General features: G+C 37.1%; 1 protein-coding gene across 1 annotated transcript in view; it reads left to right on the top strand.

Moving 5' to 3' along the window:
* Positions 1-22,141, top strand: part of LOC134799016 (ubiquilin-2-like) — a 25,621-nt gene extending 3,480 nt beyond the window's left edge. Inside the window, exon 5 of the mRNA XM_063771439.1 lies at positions 22,051-22,141. Coding sequence (XP_063627509.1) covers positions 22,051-22,141 — 91 coding nt within the window. The remainder of the gene's footprint in view (positions 1-22,050) is intronic.
* Positions 22,142-22,974: the final 833 nt, after the last annotated feature.

Genomic DNA, 22,974 nt, shown 5'->3' with positions numbered 1-22,974 from the left:
TTCTACTCAGGCCTCCATAGGCTACGGTAACCGCTTACCATCAGACGGGCGGTGTGGTTGTTTGCCACCAACATGTTAATGGTGGCAAACAACCACACATGTTAATTAAAAAAAACCGGGCAAGTGCGTGTCGGACTCGCACACGAAGGGTTCCGTACCATTATCTATAAAAACGGTCACCCATCCAAGTACTGACCCCGCCCGACGTTGCTTAACGCCGGTCAAAAATCACGTTTGTTGTATGGGTGCCCCACTGAAATCTTTATTTTATTCTGTTTTTAGTATTTGTTGTTATAGCGGCAACAGAAATACATCATCTGTGAAAATTTCAGCTGTCTAGCTATCACAGATCACGAGATACAGCCTGGTGACAGACGGACGGACGGACGGACGGACAGACAGCGGAGTCTTAGTAATAGGGTCCCGTTTTACCCTTTGGGTACGGAACCCTAAAAACTCCACTATATCGCCAGTTAATAAGTACTTATTTTGCGAAGCTAATGACAATTGTCACAAGAAATACGACAATTGTCACGAAATTTCGACACAGAACTCATTTGCTGTCAAGAATTACCGAAAGTTCTATAAAATCTTGTGACAATTGTCATCATTATCATCATAAACATCGCAAGAGAAATACCTGTTTTTTGCCGATATAATAAAGTTTTTTTAAATAATACAATGATGGTGACAAACAGGAATACGGCCCGCCCGATGGTAAGCGATAACCGTAGCCCATGAATGCCTGTGACGTCAGCAACAATGAGACTTGTCGAATTGTCGCACCTGTCACGTTGGTGAAATAGGAGAATATTTACCATCATAAATATTTCGTGCTCCAGTTCCAAGTTCCAGTTTATGACACTCGGGTCATTCTAAGTTAAGAGGTATTAACGGTGTCCATGATACATATCCATACTTTTCTTAAACAATTTAAATAAATTATGGTAATTTCCCTTAAAAGATTGCATTTCCTCTATATACAGTCAATTTCAATTTATTAATTAATTCAGTTTTATCACAATTGCACCTCAAACATGCAAAATGTCCCTCCCCTGGCGTGTCCCTTTGCAGGTTTTACAATAAATCAGTAATTTTATCCAGATGTAATTCCCATAAATCCTTTAAATTTGGTATACTTCATAAATTAAAACAAATATTGATTGTAATGTTATTAATAAAATCCTTTGAATATTACTTTTTCATAAAAATTATTTATGTTAAATTTTGTCCCCCAAATTCTATGTCTCCTACCCTGGCCATTATGTAAATGTAAAAATATTGGGTTTATAATTTTAATTATTGCGATTTTAATCCCAATAGCAATGCATTTGATTCAACACTAACAACCAACCCTGCGACAGTCATCTTTTGGTTCCGATTGTCTGTCATTTTGACCATTGACCTCTTTACTTGACAATGTGTTTTATGAAAGTGGTATCTCCCCTGGTCAGTTTTATTTCAAAATTGATATAAATACTTAATTGTATTTGTATATTTACTATAGTTTATGTATAGATTATATAAATACTTTATTTTAATTATTTACAATAAATACTTTCACAATTATATCTGATTTGACATGAAAAAGTCACTCCCCTGGCGTCTTTCCCCTGGCGCATAATTTTCCAAAATGTACAGTGGAGGTATGAATTCTTGTTTAAATGAATCATTACACTTTAATTTGCTAGAATTTGTAAGACGGCTGGTCAAAATTTCGATTTTGTTTATGTTTTTAAAGAGATCAGGGGAGAGACCCTTCTCTCTTTATTACATAGAAAAAGTACGGTCTCCCCTGGTGTCTTCTAAAATGGTAAAAAATTAATAAAATGACTGATCAGCTTACAAATATACATAAAAGAGTTGTTTTAATAAAAATACTGTATAATTAGTAGTGTCCGACCGAAGGTTCGGTTTCGGCCAGTTTCGGCCAAAAAATCATGTTTCGGTTGTAATTTCGGTTTCGGCCAAAAAACGGCCGAACCTTTCGGCCGAGCCGAAACTTACTAAATGGTACTTCGTACTATGAAACTAAACTATGTGACAAAGACCAAAAGGTGGGGAATAAGTAGGACAACAATATTAATATGTACCCACATATACTGATTCATGTATAGGTACAGAAATTAATTGGTTTATTATAAAACACAATTCCACTAATGAGAGCGCCACTAGACGGTCGACGCAGTCTTAAGAAGCTGTTAATACCTATAACGCGCACACTGTCTAATTGTATCGGAGTAAATGAGATAGCACTGTCGCATGTTACTGGGCCTGGGCAAAGGAATAATAAGAAAACTCATCATCTTCCTCGCGTAGTTCCGGAATTTTTGCCACGGCTCATGAGAGCCTGGGGTCCAATTGACAACAGAACTAATCCCAAGAATTGGCGTAGGCACTAGTTTTTACGAAAGCGACTGCCTTCAGACTGACCTTCGAACCCAGAGAGTAAACTAGGCCTTATCGGGACTAGTCCGGCTTCCTCACGATGTTTTTCCTTCACCGAAAAGCAAATAGTAAATATCAAATGATATTTCGTATACCTATAAGTTCCGAAAAACTCATTGGTACGAGCCGGGGTTTGTACCTGCGACCTTCGGATTGAAAGTCGCACGCTCTTACCGCTACGCCACCAGCGCTCAAGGAAATATCTCGCTTTTTAATACAATGGACATTGGTTGGAGTCTGTGCTCAACTACTTATCCTGAAGCACGGCTTTGACTTCGCATGAAAGTTCGCCTCACTGGGGCACTTCGGACGTTTAGGCCCAGGTGAAGATCGGTACCCGGCCTTGCGATATTGTCAACAAAAAATTCGCGCTCGCTGCGCTCGCGTTTTTGGTTGACCCTGTATCTACATTATTCTATGCTATTTTATGACTACAATGAATTTTTCCAATTACCTTTAATGATTTAATAATATGTAACTATCATGGTATAATAATATACTCCGCCTGGTACTCTATTCCGAGATTCGCGTATGACCTAACTGACACGGGCCTACGTCATCATGCATTTTAACGGCATTAATTTTAAGTTATTCATGTAGAAACATAGTAAAATAAAACAAATCTAATGTATTAAATTAAACTTTATTTATCTATACAAGACAAACGTTTGAAAAACTAATTCACAGTTACACATTAATTACCAAGCTTACGACGTGAAAAGTTTGGAAAACACTGCGACTGCTGACACTGAGCGAGAAGGAAATAACAATTAACACGCGTTCGACAAGGATGACGGTCAGGGCATGAAGTAATCTAGATCCGAATTGTCAAATGTGACAGCGCTATCCTGTGTTGCCAGTAATGTAAACAGAATTACCCGAACGTCTGAAATTTCTTTCGTGAATCGGAAGATATTGCTAACGAATAATTAAAAATGACGTGTTATTGTAAAATTTAAGATAAAAAACATATAAATGAAAATTATAAAATGATAAAGAAATATTTTAACTTATTAACCATAGGTATAATGTACCCATGTAACATGTTATGTTGCAATAAAGTGGCAATATTATTGTGACGTAGGCCCGTGTCACTCTGGGAATAGAAGACCATGTTTTATTAGACCATGGTAACTATAGAATATAATATACTAATTTAATAATATGCAAGAATATGCAATTATGATACCTTTGCACTACTTATACTTAAATACTATTGTATACCTACTGACTTATAACGATGTGTTATTAATAATAAATTTCATTTCATTTCATTTCATGTTGGCTTGACTGGTGAATGAATAGAGCTAGATCAAGAAAATTCTGCAATTATTTTGATAGCATACGCAGTGCAACTAGTGCAAATGTTATTTATACGTCATAATTTCATAGAAGTTTTGACGTTTAAAATAACACTTGCACTGCGTGTGTTATCAAAATCGTTGCAGAATTATCTTGGTTTAACTCTAGTCATTTTCTTAAAAATCTGCTTAAGGACATTGGGATTATTTCAAGGACATTGGGTGTTTACAGCCCCATAATGTGTGTGTAAAAGTGGTTTTATGACATTTTTACAACGATTTTATCAAGTCTACAAAAGGTTCGGTTTCGGTTTCGGCCGAAACTAGAGCCAAAGCCGAACATTCGGTTTCGGTTTCGGCAAAAAAACATGTTTCGGTCGGGCACTAATAATTAGATCAACATTTTAACATTTATGTTGTGCCACTTTTTCATATAAGCGATTACCTCTTAACTTAGAATGACCCACGAACAAGGGTCGTTTATCGAGGAGAAAATACATCGAACCCAAGGGTAATAGCATTTCTAAACTAAAACGAGTCTAGAAGCGACCGTTGTGCTTCGCTTGGCTTACAGAACTGTAATTCCTAATTCGTTTACGAATCACACTCCGACTAACCAGTCAGTGTGATCTCTGATTACTAACAGTGAATAGGATCTCAAAGTTACATTTATGTGCCTGAGGCGAGCTATAATAGCTGATGAACGATTGTAATAGCAACCTTGTATTGTTATGTCTCAGAATTTGCTTACGTTATTTTTATCGCGTTTAGCGTTGATCTTTGCTGTTAACATTTACTGTTTGACTTTTCAAACTGTGTCCCCAATAGCAGTTGCGACATGCATTAAGCTCGACAAAATGCTTGCATTACAATAATTTGAGACTGTGTTTATTTACGTTGCCTGGATGTTGTTGTCAATATCATTTTACATTGTTTTATGTCGATTCAACCGTTTTCACTCGTGGAGGTACAGTCAGCGTCATATAGTAGGTAGCACCCAAAGTATTCAAATAGTTCGGTACGCTATACAAATTATATGGTGTACCGAACTATTTGAATACTTTGGATAATAAATAAATAGTTCGGTACGCCATACAAATTATATGGTGTACCGAAGTATTTGAATACTTTGGATGCTACCAACTATATGACGCTGACTGTACACGTTATATAACCGCGAGTGCTGAATAATTAAAAGCCTTTAAAAGACAAAAGTCAAGGAAGGTTTAAAAGAACATGTAGCGTGTGAAGCTAACCTATGCCAGGTTAGCTTCACTAGAAAAGTTGTAGAACAAGCACAATAAGGGACCTAGTCAGTAGAAATAGGAACTCAAATATGCAAGTTATATATCATATAGAATGGATGTGAAAAAGGTCTGCAAATATGCCAAATCCTTGTAAAAATATTAAATAAGTTTCTCCTTAGCGCCGACTTAATAATATGTGACGTCCCACGGTCAAAGGTACCTTATGGCGGGTATGGAGTTATGCATACCCCAGTAATCTACAATAAATAAGCTATCGATAACACAAAAGATCAACCTTCTAGGTTGCGTAGTTACAGAGATATGATTTTTTGAAAATAATGTTGTGAAATTAGCAACTTTACGATAGACAAGTTTTAAGTTTAGCCGCCTAAAAAACTATGTTCCTGAAGTAAGTTACATAGTTGACTACAAATAATAATACCTTATATATGTGAGATTAAAAAAATATTGCGACTTGTTCTGTAATGCAAATAGAAACTTTTGATATCGACTGATTTATGTGTATACTAGCCAATCTCTTGAAAATAAAGTTTTATTTCATTTTCACAATTGATTGCAATGAGCTCTCAAGATTTAAATTCTATCTATTAGAAAACGACACTGACAGACAGTTTAAGCAAAAAACAATACCGATTTAGAGGTGAAAATGTATTTTCTGACTTTTTCATATAAAATCACAAAATTGAATATTTTTACTTTTAATGTGACACACAATCAATTTTTCTGAGCACATATGAAAGAAATTCTGTCATTCAAATGAAATAAATCCTAAAACCCCAACTAAATACTATATTTAACCCCTTATGCCACTTTAAACTTACATAACAATAACAGTATTTGCTCCATACATTTACGAAAAGGTACCTTATGGAAATAAATCTAATAATACATCACTACAAAATATCAATCATATTACAGTTTATCTTTTATGAATAGAAAATATTAATTTACATTAAACTGCCCCAAATTTAATTAGTTCTTCGTCATAATAATCTTAAAAAAGACCAATAATTTGTATGTAATGAAAAGGTACCTTGTGATTAAGTTACATGATGAGGCATGATGATGATGGAACAGTTAGGATAAACTAATAATATTTTGGGGTTAAGATGGTATAAATCGTCTATTTCTTATCAATAATATATTTCGGTTGCTATTGAAGATAAGCGGCATTGAGGTTCAATGACCTCAGATATTCCATAAGGTAATGCGTCGGGTATTGGCATTTTTCAGCAAACCAATGGCTGATTTACTGCATGCGACCAAACCAAATGAAGATTAGTTCTAGTAGATTCTAGTTAAGAACGACTTGACGAGAGTAACTTTGGTATAATAGCAGGCTACTTGGATTTGTGATGTCGGTCTATGTACGGTTATAATATTTGCGAGGCGCCCCAACCAGAACTGAAATTATCAAATTAGTTTTGCAGAATGCTAATACAGTTCTCTACCAAACTTCTTTTCCCGTATTGACTAGTTTTTTTGGGAATTTTCAATCTTTTTTCCATAAGGTACCTTTTCTACTAAACTCTGAGACGACATTACTAGGCTTATAACTAACTTATAACAAAAATAAAAACAGGTAAACAAACGTTACGCATTAAGGTTTCAGATCACACAATAAAAAAAAAATGAGCATTTTTTCACCTCTTTACAAAACATTTCATATCTCCGAAACTAGAAACCCTCATAAGGTACCTTTTCCCGTGGAACGTCACATATATTCATATCACTGACGTGGCGGAATGATATATTGTCCCTAAGGGTGGTATTCCACCTATACAATTTCTTTGTCCAATGTGTATTACGTCTCACATTTTGCTTTAATGGGAGAGTGAGACGCGTTGGGCAGGTGGAATACCACCCTAACATCGAACAATTATGCGACTAAAAACGATGATGGTAGTTTAGTCGGTATTGACTCCGTCTACAAAGGTAGAGGTATTAGTTCGCGATTGAAGTCCCGGATAGAGATAATTTTTGTGTATTAACCACTGTTTGTTTTTCTGTTTCTAATTTTTCAGTTTTTGGAAATTTTTCGAAATGGCGGTGCTATGGGGGTTCGCCATGTCTCAGCTCACAGAGCCACTAGTAATTTAGGTATTAACCCATTTATTGCTGCAATTTCAAAAAATACCTTCCGAAATATATAATTAAAGCGATATTGTCCCCAGGTAATTAAGACGTGGCCGACCATGGGTCAATTGGCAGACTACACACTGAAACTGTGATTTGCTTTGGGTACGTATACTATGTATTCACGTAACTACCATCATTCAGGCCTTGTGCATCTTCATCTTTGCAGATGATTTAAGCTGCATCTATGATAGCGCCGCTCGTGGCTATACAACCCGATCCTTGAACGGCATAATCGCCCGCATAATACATACGTAACTATAATACACACGTATTACCACCAGCGTTGCCACTCCATCAATCTTAGCCCGCTGCGTAATTTGTTAATTGTCTTCCGTTCGTCCGGAAAAAGGCAAAAAAGCCACCCTTTTATTGTTCGCGTGTCTGTTGTTTGTTTTATTTGAAGGATGATGATGCTAACTTTTTGAGGCGCCGCGACCTAAATACTGCGGTTCGGTTCATATATATTATCTTGTGGGCCCGGCCGAGGTCAGAAGGGTAAGGCTTGCGGCTGTAAAACCATTCGTCTTTATCGTGCAGGTGTGTGCATATTACTACCTAATCTAAACCTACAAAACACAGACTAATAAATACTTAAACTAAGCGTTGCGGTTCGTACTTAAATAATTATAGACCATACATACAATTGATTTGCTTTCCAACAAGTGGACGATGTACAATTGACTGTAACGACCACTAATGGTTTCACATTAACTGCTCTGGAACTTTGTTCTAATAGTTATGACCGCTGTTACAATACCTACCATGAAAGTATCGACGGCCAATATTGTTTTTGCAATCTCATGTCGTTTAATTCATGGGAACTTTAACACTGCTCGCATTATAGGTGTGTCACACCATCAATTCTACGAAAAACCATTTAATATTTAGTACTAGAATTATATAGTGCGCGGGATGATGTCATTCGTACGGATTGTAGACGTGTCAACACGTTACAAACGAGAGGCCGTACTAGGCTGGGCTTACGAATAAATTCCAGGGTATAGTTTGATTAAAAAGCTGGCTAGCCGTTAGGGCCCCATATAGGTGAGCAATAAACCGTCTGCTTCGATCGGCGACCCGATTAAATTCAATCAGCTCATTGTTTCTTTCCACGGATCTAGGAGCCCATACATTTATAGCATATTGCCGTAGGTGGAGATCGCGGAATCGCGTGCTGGGCGCCGCACCTTAAACTTATCACGAACGGCATAGGTACGTACAGTAAAGGGCCATAAAGTTTGCACATCGGTATTTAGAAAGAGAATATTGGAGGCAACGAGAATGAAAGAGACAACGCTCTACGAAGCCGAAATTCCGATGTGCAAACATTATGGCCCTTTACTGTAGAGCCAATTCGCTTTAACGAGCCTTAGACGGCTTTTAGTAAGAAGCGAAGCTTTTGTATTTGCTCAATACTTTCTTTTAAAGTGACATCATTAGTTATTTTGATTTAGTTGTCCATCCAAAATTTTGATATACTTAACGACTAATAATGAGACAATTTACCTAATACTTATACACTTCCAAGGGACCTAGCTCTGTGTTCGGAAAGTCATAAAATCGCTGATGATGTGACGAACTTGATTGTTTAGGGGGTCCTTTGTTGACTCGACCTAATTTCGTTGCCCGCGAACCACCGCGCCGCGCCGTGTCTGTCAACTGGCACGGTTGTGATTTTACGGCCGGAGCCCCACTGCTGCGCACGCTACATCCACGGCCCACGTTTTAATACAAACCGTGGGCAAGCCCACGAAATTTTGTATAGGAACGTGGGTCGTGTACATAGCGTGCGCAGCAGTGGGGCTCCGGCCTACTTCGATTGTCGATAGAAAGCAAAAATAACCAGAACATAGATCAAAGCTGCTAAAGCAAATATTATAGAGTTATTTGTTTTATGTTATTTTCCTGGAAGATTTTTAAAAGTTGTTATTAAAAATCGTCCACTTAATGTTGTCATAAAACGCGTTTTTCCGGAGGCAAGCAGACAATGATGATTGGACAGTTGCCAAACGGTGTGACTGCCCGACGGATTATTCATCGATTTATTTTTAATATCATACTTTATGTACAAATCACGTGTGATACTGATATGAAATACGGTTAATATGTTTACCATTATCTATAAAAACGGTCACCCTTCCAAGTACTGACCCCGCCCGACGTTGCTTAACTTCGGTCAAAAATCACGTTTGTTGTATGGGAGCCCCACTTAAATCTTTATTTTATTTTGTTTTTAGTATTTGTTGTTATAGCGGCAACAGAAATACATCATCTGTGAAAATTTCAACTGTCTAGCTATCACAGTTCGTGAGATACAGCCTGGTGACAGACGGACGGACGGACGGACGGACAGCGGAGTCTTAGTAATAGGGTCCCGTTTTACCCTTTGGGTACGGAACCCTAAAAACAGTAGATTTTATTTTCTGTGCCTGTACCTGAAGGGTTACCAGACGTCAGGAATTTTCCTGACATGTCAGGAGTTTTGGCCGTTTGTCAGGAATGCGGCCGGAATACGAAAATGTCAGGAATTTTAGTAAATTAACAATATGTACCTAAAAAGGTAATTATTCAAATTTACTTATCTAGCATACATAGATGTCGTATACAGCTAGACCCCCCCGTCGCCCGCCGATACGAACGTCAGGGAATTTTTTCGCAAATCAGGAATTTTGACAGGAAATTCCAAATTTGGATCTGGTAATATTTGCAAGTAAACACCTAGTCAAGTAAAATAATAAATATTATAATTAGAAACCTACATACTTCTGAAAAATATTACGAGACAACGTGTTTATTCTGAATGTATAGTTTACATAGATTTTACAACGACCTATGTACTTATTTTGATCCGTAACTAAACTTAATACCTACCTGCTTACTTATTGATATTTAACTCCTACGAATGAGAACGCGTTTACCAAAGCTTAAGGTAGGTAAGGTAATAGTGCGAGCTTAGAAATCATAAATCAATATCCTTCAGTATACAATGTATACATATACATACATAATGTAGTCCTGTTTGAATTGAATTGAATACACATACATTAGGTACATGACAAGTGATTTCACCTTTTGTCAGTGGGACAATTACGAGTGTAGGAGGATATTTCTTTTGACTATCGCGTTCAGGGGGCCTAGCCAAGGCTATTTGTAAAATTCCGGAGCTGATATCGTTGTGACATCTCAGTAAAATATTATATTTTAAGTGATAGGAAATGATAAAGACAGAAAAGAATTAAACTAAAAATATCGTATCGTATCGTTTTTTTAGCATTAGAAAGAAGGTAAGCGATGTTGACGTGTCTTTTTATTAAAAAACACGTTTTAATAATAAGTCACAGCAAATATGTAACAATTATAAATCATATACGATTATTTACATTCTTTTGTTTTCATAAGTAATATACACCGTGTTTTTATTGAATTCCGTTAACTTCGGGGTATGGTTAAGTACGTTTAAGAAAACTAAATGGAATAGTTAATTTTCAAAAAAAAAAATTTTTTTTGCTTTTTTTTTCAGAAAAAATAATATTAAAAAGTAATTAAATGTAGCATATAGCGTTGTTGTAACACGGGCATTACATTTAACTAAACCAAACAATTGAAATCTGTGACATATCAATGTCAATTCGTACATCGATCGACCGAGATTTTACTTAAGTTTAGTAGCAAATGTATGAACTCATTCTAAACACTAATCAATATGTAAACCGGCCTTAAGGCAAGTGTACAAGCTTGTAGAGGCCTTATAGGAAAAAAATAAAATATTGATTATCTTCGAAATGGAGTTAATTAGAATATCGGTGTCTTTGGGAAAGTTACTTGATTTAAGCTCAGGTATGCACCCTTGAAATTAACGGAAATCAAAAAAAACACGGTGTATATAAAGTAATTTTTAAAAGCGTGTTTCAATAATTTTCAATAAAAAGACACGTCAAGATTGTTTACCTTTTTTCTAATGCTAAAAAAACGAGCTATAGTGCATGTAAGAACCGCGTGACCTGGTCGATCACAGATGACACGTCAATATAAAACAGAAACATTACAATACAATCAGATGATAGGCATTTAGCATGCCATATTCCTCGAAATAGTGTTGAAATAAATTTATTTGTATTTACTGGAAATCTACAATTATTTATTTATATAATTGGTCAGATTAATAAAAATAGTGTACCGGAGGCCTGCTTGACGTAATTAGCCGTAGCGCTTCAGCTGCGCTCGTAAAATTGTGATGAGACTATCAGTTGGAAAACGTCTGAATTTTTAGATATTTCCGTGTGTGACGTCACTAGTACGGAATTATTTTTTTAAATTGTCTGGGCGATATTATCGACTCCCATATGGCGCGGAATGAAGTCATGGTCGCGACGGATACTTCCTGAGTTTTAAAACGCTTTATGTATCAAACGCTTTAACGTTAAAGGGTCTTTTGATGAGGTATGTAGCTGAGCAATATTTACAAAGTTTACCTAAACCGTCCCATGAAGCTTTACGTTCTCACGGGTAACAGATGCAGTTTTAATGATCTTACGTAATAATGGAACAGTTTAAAAAGCTATTTGTAGGTAAAATAAACCCATTAAAATCTCTTAAATAATAAAAAATCCTCCTTATTTTCCGCCTATTAAATAAGGAAAATATAATTTTTTCGTCGTAAATTTCAATAACATTAAATATTCTGTATAAGTACTTATAAAATAGGCACATATTCACTACTAAAGTTATGACACAAACTAAATTATTTAAATAATAAATAGGAAATATCCTTACCGCCTCGCACATTATATGTATTTCAATTGCCTACGGCAATTAGTGCTATTTTATATTACTCAAGCTTTATTTCCTTCCTTAAAGGGGCCCACACTTTACCAGTTCACCGGACGATATCAGCCTGTCAGTTAGACGCAAAATTTGACAGCTCCGAACAACTGACAGGCTGATATCGTCCGGCGAACTGGTAATTTGTGGGCCCCTTAACACAACAGTGTATAAACTACATAACTACATTTAACTACCTAATGGTTATCACTATACCTTATAAAACAAAGTCCCCCGCTGCGTCTGTCTGTTTGTGTGTTTGTTCGCGATAAACTCAAAAACTACTGAACGGATTTTCATGCGGTTTTCACATATCAATAGAATAGAGTGATTCTTGAGGAAGGTTTAGGTGTAATTAGTTAGCCCATGCGAAGCCGGGGCGGGTCGCTAGTATTATATTATAATATAATATGCTATTTAGAGAACATATCGCCTGTGTGTAAGGATGGATCTAAATCTAAACACATGGATGGAACTCTACCGCTTTCCTATTACAATATTCGAGTGAATGAGTGTTACGGCAAAGTATGGAATTACGGAGACTGTGACAGAATTGCAGAGCTTAAATGTCTTCACCAATGTTGTCAGGAACCATTTACTGGGCTTTATCATTCTAAGGTACCCCGCTACCGCTACCACGCTATAATGTCATACTCATAATATAGGACGGTGCGATACACTCACTATACTAACGTAACGTTTCGTGCCCTCGGAAAAACCAGTCCCGTTGTATTGATGACATTTCACAATCCATACACTTTATTACAATGAAATAAGGTTCACGCAACGGTCACGTAGCGAGTCGTGCTACGAGCCGCTTGGACCTCTAGTGCGCGGCCGGTGCAAGTGTCCGCGGTTTGCACTCGGCCTCAATGACCGCCTTCACGACACCTTACCGGCCGCTTAGTCATAACGAGACAAGTTTAAGTCTGACCTGTGAATACACATAATTGCTACGAATGTCTGGTTCAAGCTGTAATGGGGTTTGCTGATCACCAGGGTAGTTATTTTGTAAATTAAGTTAGCAGGAAAGAGACAAAAAAACCTGATTTGTTCATAACGTTACTGGAATTTCATTAACGATACGATACGTTTCGCATGTTGAAACTATAAAGATTCCTATTTTGACCTTGTTTTGAAATTTTTAAATATTTGAGAGGGGTTAGTGAGATAGTGATTGTAGATGTAGATTAACCTTGGTACGAGATTTTTTGCAACAGTTGTGGATGTTACGGATGGTGTGTTATGGATGGGCTATTATGGCTGCTGGTGCTGGTGCGTTTGATTAGGTTGTTCTTAAGAAGTAATAAAGTTACTTTGTAAAGATTTTAATATGTATGGCATTTCTAGGTGTCTCTTTTCCGTCCGCTACACGGTTTTATATAATTGTTACATAAAGTTCTTTAAGTGTTTCGTTGTCTAGTTCTTCTTCTTCTTCTTTATTAGGGGCTATATAAGGCTCCAAAGCCTATGTATCACTGCGACCATTCCTGATCTATTGTGATCGCCACCTATTACAACTCTCGATCCAACCCTGCAACTTCGAATAGCTGCAGGATCCTTTTGGTCTCGAGAGACTTTACCTCCTCCGGGCGTAATATGTGTCCGCCCAAGATTAGGTCACGAGTACGCATTAGGCAAGGGCACTCTGTGAGGATGTGCAAGGGCGTCTCCTCCGCCTCCATGCAGAGTCTGCACCGCCCTATGTCACGTTTCCCCATGGTGCGCATGTGCTTATTTAGGCCGCAATGCCCGGTAAACACCCTTACCAAGTTGCGCAGTTGGTTCCTAGACAGCGCTAAGGCGTTCGAGGACGCCTTTTTGCTGAAGGCCTTGATAAGCGCTTTGGAATGGTTCAAACCTGTTGTTTCTCTCCAGAGTTGAATGGTTTTGTAGTGACAGTAGGTCTTTAGGGTGAGCCGCGTTAGGCTTTTGGGGATACCACAAAAGGGCTCAGGACTGTAGTTCTTCCCCTTAGCCCCTGCTCGCGCGAGTTCGTCGGCCTTCTCGTTTCCTACGATACCCGCATGCCCCGGGACCCAACGTAGAACATTCGTTGTCTAGTTATTGTTGTAAGTATTATAAACAACATATATGTATATGAATATGTAAAAAGTACGAACTGTCATTAAGGAACTGTCGCATGTAATATGTATGTCGATAATTGCTAGTAATTTCCTTAGTAATCGTTTAGGTACAAGGTACAAGTGCGGTGTGAAGACATCCACCGTGCCAGGTGGCAAATGAGTTTTCAATGAAAGTATGAAAGTACGGTGGAACCCAACTGGCTCACCTTGGGCTTGCTTAGTTGCTTACGCTAAATACACAAACTATAAACCAGTGCGTCCCGTCCGCCGCGCCGAGCACACGCTCCACTGACACGCCGTACAAATAAAACGCGTTAAATATCGCGCGTGAATACCGTTCCTTAGAAGACATTCTAAATCAAGTGCCTTTAATTAGTGTGTAGTTTTTTTTTTATATAACTGGATTTAAAAAAAGTAAATAAACCGTTTATGTTATAAAAATGACGTGTGAATGGTGTGATGAATAAAAAAATAACTTCTGATTCGGATTGTATTATATTATCTTCGGTGACTAAATTATAATTATGTAAGTATTTCCCTGGTTTTAAAGTTGAATACCGTTACCGATAATGTCGTCAATTAACCTAAACATAGTTGAACAAAGTAGGTTGGCTTTAACGATTTGTAATATTTTGTTAATGGTTAAAAATAAATTTCCGCAATTAGTATTGCAGTTTTATACTATTTTATACACATAAATAAAACTGACCAGTTAGTTGTTTGTCTGTAAATTCTGAAATGTATTGAGGTGCAAATTACCTCTGCTTAAATATTTTTGCACGGGAGGTTTACTTAGCAAATGACTTCTTAATGTATTAATTAGTAACTCTACATTTAAGACAATAGAAAGGTATGTATTTGCCTGAACTCCACAAGGCTTGTCATTCAGCTCCATTAGTCATTTTGGATGTATTTCCTACAAGGCAAGGCAACACCAAGTATTTGCATACAACTTCTTATCGTCTCGTTATCCTAACTTAGTGTGTATCTTTTACTATGTTTTATCTACTAATACTAAGCTACACTATTTGTAGCGACAATAGATGTGGATTTATTTAGAAACAAACGTTGTTAAATAAATTAAAAGTAAATAACTTGAACTCACGACAACTGGATCGCTAGCCCAATACTCTGCCATCTGAGCTACCAAAACCTTACCCAATACAGCGAAAATTTCCACCATATATGAGCCTTACGGGAGCCTCAGCGACATTAACAATTTTAAAAGTGTAACATTCTTACGTTAGATGTGGCTAGGGCCATCCAGTGAATTAGCAATCCATACCTAAGGTATTACATCAAATTTAAATATCCCTTGGTCTATTTTTGAGAACTAGTTCATAAACATATATAAATTTGATAGATTGATTCCACTACCAGCAAAGAATTACCGTAGCAAGACTGTCGCCTAATACTCATACTTAGTATACTTACATCTTACATTACATGCAACATTCATTATAAATTACAATTGCATTAATAGTTAGGTAATTAAGTAGGTACCTATTGCAAAGTACATTTATAGCAAAAGCATACTTTTTATTTACTTTGTTTTCCATATTGCCTTCTAAGATTGTCTGGTCTATTTATGGATTCATGGTCATTTCAATTTTGGACAATTTTACAGTTGATTTCTGTTAAAAGCCTTCGTCTATATTGTTTATATACTGCTTATAAAATTAAATGAAACAGTTGAAATAGGAATGAACGTTGATGATTAATTAGTAATGTAAATTTAACTTAAAGATACAACCGCTTGCGTTTTCTCGAGTTACGTATTTACCTTTCTCGGTTGCATAAACTTGTTTCTTTTTGTTTTTGACAGAAATTCTTTTGTAACAGCAACTGGTTCTTTCAAGTAATTCGCCAATTTCACAATGCACAAATAGGTACTGACATTATTGCTAAATTCTGTAAGTATTCTTTGTGCAATGCCAATTTTCCTAGAAATATTCAGGGTGGCTCCAAATATTGAGTTAAGTCAAAATAATAAAATTACTTATATAATAAAAGGGATAAATGAAGTTTTCTATTTACTAAAAAACTAAAAGTTTAACGCAAAAAGATGACTTAAATTTGCAAAATAGAGCGCCGGTGGACCGGTTTATACTTGTGCAACATGGTTGACCGTAATGTCCTCCGAGTAAGGTTACCCATTATTACATTAGGTATACTAGTTATGTGCCACAGAAAAATAACAAAAATATGCCACCACGTAAATTCCGTCATAAAATAACCATGTCTCTATACAACAATTAGATCTTTTTAAACGGTAAGTATAATAACCAGAAACCGTTTTTTTACGAAAATAACTAGAAAAACTTATTTCTTACTTCAACAATTGAAACGGACCTGCACACACATACGGTTCTTTTATTAACAAGCTTTTATTAGGTCGACCTGTATGTAACTAACTATGTAATGGAATCTAAGGTAACTAATTTAACCATCTTCCAAGGATCATAGCGTCATGAAAATTGGCAGCTGTATGTAGTTCTGATGACAGTACAATAATATGGTACTGTCGAACTGATCTGATGATGGAGACAGGAGGTGGCCATAGGAACTCTCGACCTGTATGTAACTAACTGTAATGGAATCTAAGGTAACTAATTTAACCATCTTCCAAGGATCGTAGCGTCATGAAAATTGGCAGCTGTATGTAGTTCTGATGACAATACAATAATATGGTACTGTCAAACTGATCTAATGATGGAGACAGGAGGTGGCCATAGGAACTCTGTGATGAAACAACGCAACCTAATTGTGTTAGGGGTTTTTAGAATTGTCTCGATGAGTATTAGTTGTCTGTCGTAAGAAAAGTACAGTCAGCGATAAAAGCTTGTACCAAAAATGAAATTTATGCCAAAAACTTATTCACTTTACAATAGCAACACGTTTTGTAGTTTAATATATAAAGTAGTAGATTTGATAAGTTATAACCACCTAGCCAGTGACTTATATCAGTGTTAAAACATGTACACATATTAGTTACATGTACACTATTCAGTTTTGTTATTAGGAAACTCTTATCAAACAATTTTAGACCAATCATGACAAAATAACCCAAATAGGTATATGTTTAATAATGTCTCTTTATTAACTACTATAATTAATTAATTAATTATTCACTTAAGAACTAGCAGTTCAACCAGGAAAATATCAGATACATTACTTATCATTTTCCTCGTAATATTTAATTAGAGCTGTTCTTCAAATCTGTTGCAAACTAAATTGTGAGTTAATTACGTGCGAAGGTCTTAAAGGTATGATACAGTTGTGATGATGTCATGCTAGATACGAGTATGCAACCATGATCATTTGCTGTCGTATGTACGAGGTAATTTGATGTTTATATCATAATTCCGTAATAACATACTGGCTATTAGACATTTGATTGTCTTATAACCGTTATTGAGATACCATCGGTACAGATGGAATAACGTTATTTACTTACGTAAGTACCTGTAAAAAAATTCCGTAGTATTTATTTGACATCGATTCGAAAAAAAATGTTTCCCATTCCACTTTTTATTAACCTCATATGACGGCAACGGAATGGAAGTAGGTTAGGTTCCTACAAAAATGTGTCAACATTGGGGAACGTGTTTTAACTTCTCGTAAAACTCGTGGACGTGGAACGTGGATCCGCGTACAGCTTGGCAAAAAAGAGTAGAAATTAAAAAGTGCGCACACGAAAGATTCCGTACAAAAAACGGCGAAACAATCACGTTTGTTGTATGGGAGCCCCACTTAAATTTTTACTACATTCTGTTTTTAGTATTCGTTGTTATAGCGGCAACAGAAATACGTCATCTGTGAAAATTGCAACTGCCTAGCTATCACGGCTCATGAGATACAGCCTGACAGATGATAGACAGACAGACAGACAGATGGACAGACGGACGGACAGCGGAGTCTTAGTAATAGGGTCCCGTTTTTACCCTTTGGGTACGGAACCCTAAAAATGAAGGATTGGAAGTAAGTTGGTTTTAGAAAAGCCTATAGGTAAGAAAGAAAACAAAATGAGTACTTACTCGTAATGCTATTCTACAAAGAAAACGCGCGTTTTCTACACAATACAATAATTTGTATACATTAATAGAAACATTCTTCAAATTGTAACTGAGCACGTTCACTAAACTAAGTGGCGTTTACGTGGAACCGGATAACATCATCAAAATAAGGCCACGACCTTCCCTGCTGTGTAGTGTAAGAATTTACAGGTGCGATTATGTGCCGTGCGAATAAATAACCCCCGCGTTGGCCCACTTTCGATAGGGCGAGGGAATAATACCTGCCTGACAATGACTGTACGAGTGGTAAATGGGTTTAAAAACTTTGCTCACTAGTGACAAAGATAATAGAGTGTATAGAGGCGGATTGTCAAAGTAAATTATGTAGCCACACTGTAAATTTACTGCCATCTTTCGACAGAAGATTAAAACTGTTAGAACGCCATACGAGTAAGACTTTGATCCTTATTCTTTCACTGATATGTGTTAATTTGTTAAATATTGAAATTAACGCCATCTACTCGACTGTAGGCCAAAGCTTATGGCGCCATCGCTCGAAAAGATTGCACCATACCTTTGGCCTACTCTCGAGTAGATGGCGTTAATTAATATTTAACAAGTTAACATTAACACATATCAGTGAAAGAATAATGATCGAAGTCAAATGGCGTTCTAACAGGTTTAATCTTCTGTCGAAAGATGGCAGTAAATGTACTGTAGCTACATAATTTACCTTGACGGTAACTTTCTATTTCAATAATAAGTAACTCTAATTCTCTTTGCTAGTGAGCAGGTTATTGCATTGCGATTATGATAATAAATAGGAAACCTAAAAGCGCCAACTGGAACTAGCGCAAATCTACGTCTTCGTTTAAAACTGACAGCCAGTACAGTTGTTATTTTTTTTATTTTATTTAATTACTGGCAGGTGTTCCGGTACGTTAGCCCCGTTATTTATTCAGTGATTGAATTGGATCTAATGCAGCTAGCCGCCCTTTGCAATATTTTACGTTTTAACTCCATTACCCGCCTACGCGCAACCCTTGAAAATTAAGCTGTTTCTCCATTTTGGATTTCACGGGCCTATAAATCCCAGTCTTTTGATAGGCTTGCGTGGGGATACAGAATACAGATCCAACACGTAGAAGCCCTTTGGAGAGCTTTTATGTCATGTAGAACGCCTCCAGCAGGCCCGCACCCGTTCACAGGCGCAACAATAGACACACATGAACCGGTCTCATAAGCTGTTTCATTATTATGAATAGGTACTAGATTTTAAGAAATGTAGACGTCGCTTTGTAGTTGTACCAAGGGGTGAATGAACTTATTGCTTTAAGAGTTGGTCTACTTAAATAAAACTTCGGCTACAGAACAGATGACTGTCTCCGTGATAAACAAAGATACGTCACCACAAATATTTACGAAGCGTACAATTTTAATCACACCTACTGAGCCAATTAATTCCCGCCTCCGGATATTTTGTACAACACCAACATGCATGTTTTAATTCTAAAATACGAGACGTCATATATTATTTCATGAGTTCATCATTTATCTATATATAGTATAGATAGATCATTAAAATGTCAGAAAAAATAACATCTGCGGATCAGAGCTTGTATTATTTTATTCGTAATAAGAAAAATCCACTACCTATACAGGGCGATCAATCCAAATGGGTCAGTATGGAGAAGTCAGAACCTTATGAGAGATAGCGAAATCTGTTCTTAGGAACCATGGCGTCGATTTAAGATTTAATAATAATGACATTCAAACTTTTTTTTAAAACTCTCATACATAACCGGGAATCGAACCTGGTCGAAGTCTCTGTAAACAATGTTAGGTACGAGTATAAATTCTGCAAGTTTTTTCGTTGTTATTGTTGATGGTGCGAATCATAACTCACAAGGGACACATTTTTAATATTGTTTAAGTAAGAAAAGAAGCGATTTCGCTATCTCTACTATCTCTAGCTAGTTTCTGACTTCTCCATACTGTCCCATTTGGATTGATCATCCTGTATATTAATGTTATGACACGGTGTAAACCGAAGCATACAAGCATGGCTGGTACTTATACACCCTCACTATAAGATTTGATATGCGCATTTATATCGTTTATCGGCATAAATAAAACATCTGTCACGTTGTGATAAGTATATAGGCAGGCACATGCGAGGTGACCGATGTGATTCAGTGATTTATTGCAATATTAATATTGTTTATAGTTTTTTTTTTATATATGTACCTTGAAATAGACTTGTGCAGGATCCATATATTAGCTATGCTATTTATTTATTTAGAGCTGTTTTCATGAGATTTATGCATGCAGACAATTAATTATTAACGGGTATTTAACAGTCATAGCATTTGATTTATGTACCATTTCCCAGTGATATTCAATATGAAAGCCTAGCGGCAATATGAAAGCATGGGCTCTCACATCACTGTGACAAGGTATGGAAAGCTATAGTAATCAAATTCCTTGTCTCCGTATGGCATGACACGTGACGGGTATCAAGCAGCGCATCTCAATTCACCCAATGAAGTCTAATTTGTCTCATTAGGAGCACTGCTTGACGGTCAGTCTCTAGGCGGGACTTATTAACCGACTGAATATACTGCGGTGGTACGATATACGATATGCTTGTGAGATTTGGCGAAGTGGTTCGAAATTAGTACTTTAAAGTTGTTCGTCTATTGATAATCGTTTTTCTTTTTGCATGCATTTCATTTCGAAGCTGCGAGTAAGGATGTAGGTACTATAGGACCAAACTGAAGCAGATGACATATACGAAAAAAAAAACATTATTGAGGCCTGATATTAAAATGTCAGGCCAGACACAGACACTGTTATTGAAATGACAGACGAAACGACAAGAAAATGCAACGGACTATCTACACCCGCCGCCCCATACAATGACCTATGATTATTATGAAATATTGATATGAGAGATCTTAATTTTACCTATGATTTTCGTCGCGTAAAACTAAAATGTCCGGGTATACCTACCCGTAATGCTTTAATCCTGTCACCGTATTATAAAACACGTTCAGATAACTCATAACAACAATGGGTTGTATTGTAAGATTGCTCCGATAACGTTATTGTCAAGACTAAGATTTTACGATAAGCGACTAACCGGTTATATTAAGATTATATTAAGACGCCAAAGATTAGGTACCTATATCTCGTTCGTAAACTGACATTTTCACAGTTTTTAATACCCGATCGGAAAACGGGATCTCAGTGCTGTAGTTATTTACATACCTACGTTTCCATACCTATATTAAAATTCCACTGGATAATAATTTGACGGTCAAATTTTTTACGAGTTACTTTGAAATTTGAATGCCGTCTACTCAATTGACGGGAAAATGTATTCCCATAGGCACGTGTTTTGCCAAGAAACACAGGGTGTGTTCATTGGTAGACCAGGATTCAGTTTGTTGTAGGAATCATCAATTCATTCAATGTTTAATGCATATTCTACGAAAAATCCTGTCCATTGGGCAACTGCCCATGAGCAACTGCTCGGCTATAACTATAGCCCTGATTTCACCCATTTCTGGCCTTTTCTGCGCAAAAATTACAAAATTGTAATTCAGTGACAAATCCTTAATGTGACATTTTACTCTGAGACATCCTTAAGGCAGAAAGCGACCCGCTTACTCGTAAGAGGTAACAGTTAGCTATAGAATAGACGTTTGCAAATCCATGGGCTCTTTGAAAGTCGTCGCCGTTCTATAGTCTAAAGGGGCCCATTGATTAACAGTCCGCCGGACGGTATCGGCCTGTCAGTTAGAACAAAATTTTGACAGTTCCGAACAACTGACAGGCCGATACCGTCCGGCGGACTGTTAATCAGTGGGCCCCTTCAAATCCTGTAGTACCTAATTTTAGTGCAGTTTGTGTTTGTAACTTTGTACCTATACGAGCAATATGGTAATGTGCGTTTATCTTGTTACAGGAAGGCGACGTGTACCGGGGGCGCGCAGGATGCGGTTCGCGCCGCGCGGTCCTCCGCCCTTCACAATACCGCCTTACCGCCCGCTACGTAGGAGACCTAGATTACCCTCAAGTGTCCTTTCATAATATAACGTGTAACTTTTTGTACGCCGCTTTTATACCGACCTTTACCTAAGTATAAGTACGCACAAAGTGTTAAGTGTGTGTGTTAAGTGTAGAGTGAGCGTGTGGAGGTGTGGATGGTGCGGCCGACATGGGAAAGTCCTCGGCTAGAACACATGGCCAAGGTGAGTGACGTTCGGCCTCGGCACTTGTCCTCAAGGCTGACGCTAAGTCTATTTATTTTGCTTCAGTCATCTGATTATTGTTGTTAAAGTTATTAGCGCTTGACATTGTAGAACAGAACAGACGTACTTAACTTTTTTCATAGGGGTTAAAAGTGTGGGATCTTGGGCCAAATATAAGTACCAGTCAGCCTAAAAAAATTACAGCCAAAGTGGCCAAGTTTATTGCAACATATCATTGTTACTTTCGAAATAAGGGTGTGTTGCGACTTGCGATTATACTATACTCCGATTTGGCTTTGTATTTAATGACGGGCTGTACAGTCAGCAGCAGAAGTTGCTAAGCGGGCAAGGTGTTCAAAATGATCTTGACGCGACTTTATTGTTAAGAGAATAAGAGCGTTTCAAGGTAATTTTGAACATCTCGCCCGTTTAGCAACTTCTGCTGCTGACTGTACATAAGAACTAACGCCGTTATTCATAAACGACTCACCAGACAACCTCAAACAGTTATTGCAGTCCTTATTTGTCTCTTTGACATAAGTGTTTGTTATAATCAGGGCCGTCTTAAACTATGCTGGGGCCCTTGGGCACATAAGAATTTGGGAAGTAAAGAAAGCGAATTAAACTAACATTTTACT

This window comes from Cydia splendana, chromosome 17, assembly GCF_910591565.1.
Source record: "Cydia splendana chromosome 17, ilCydSple1.2, whole genome shotgun sequence".
Lineage (NCBI taxonomy): Eukaryota > Metazoa > Arthropoda > Insecta > Lepidoptera > Tortricidae > Cydia > Cydia splendana.
This window is presented reverse-complemented; position numbering and strand designations above follow the sequence as displayed.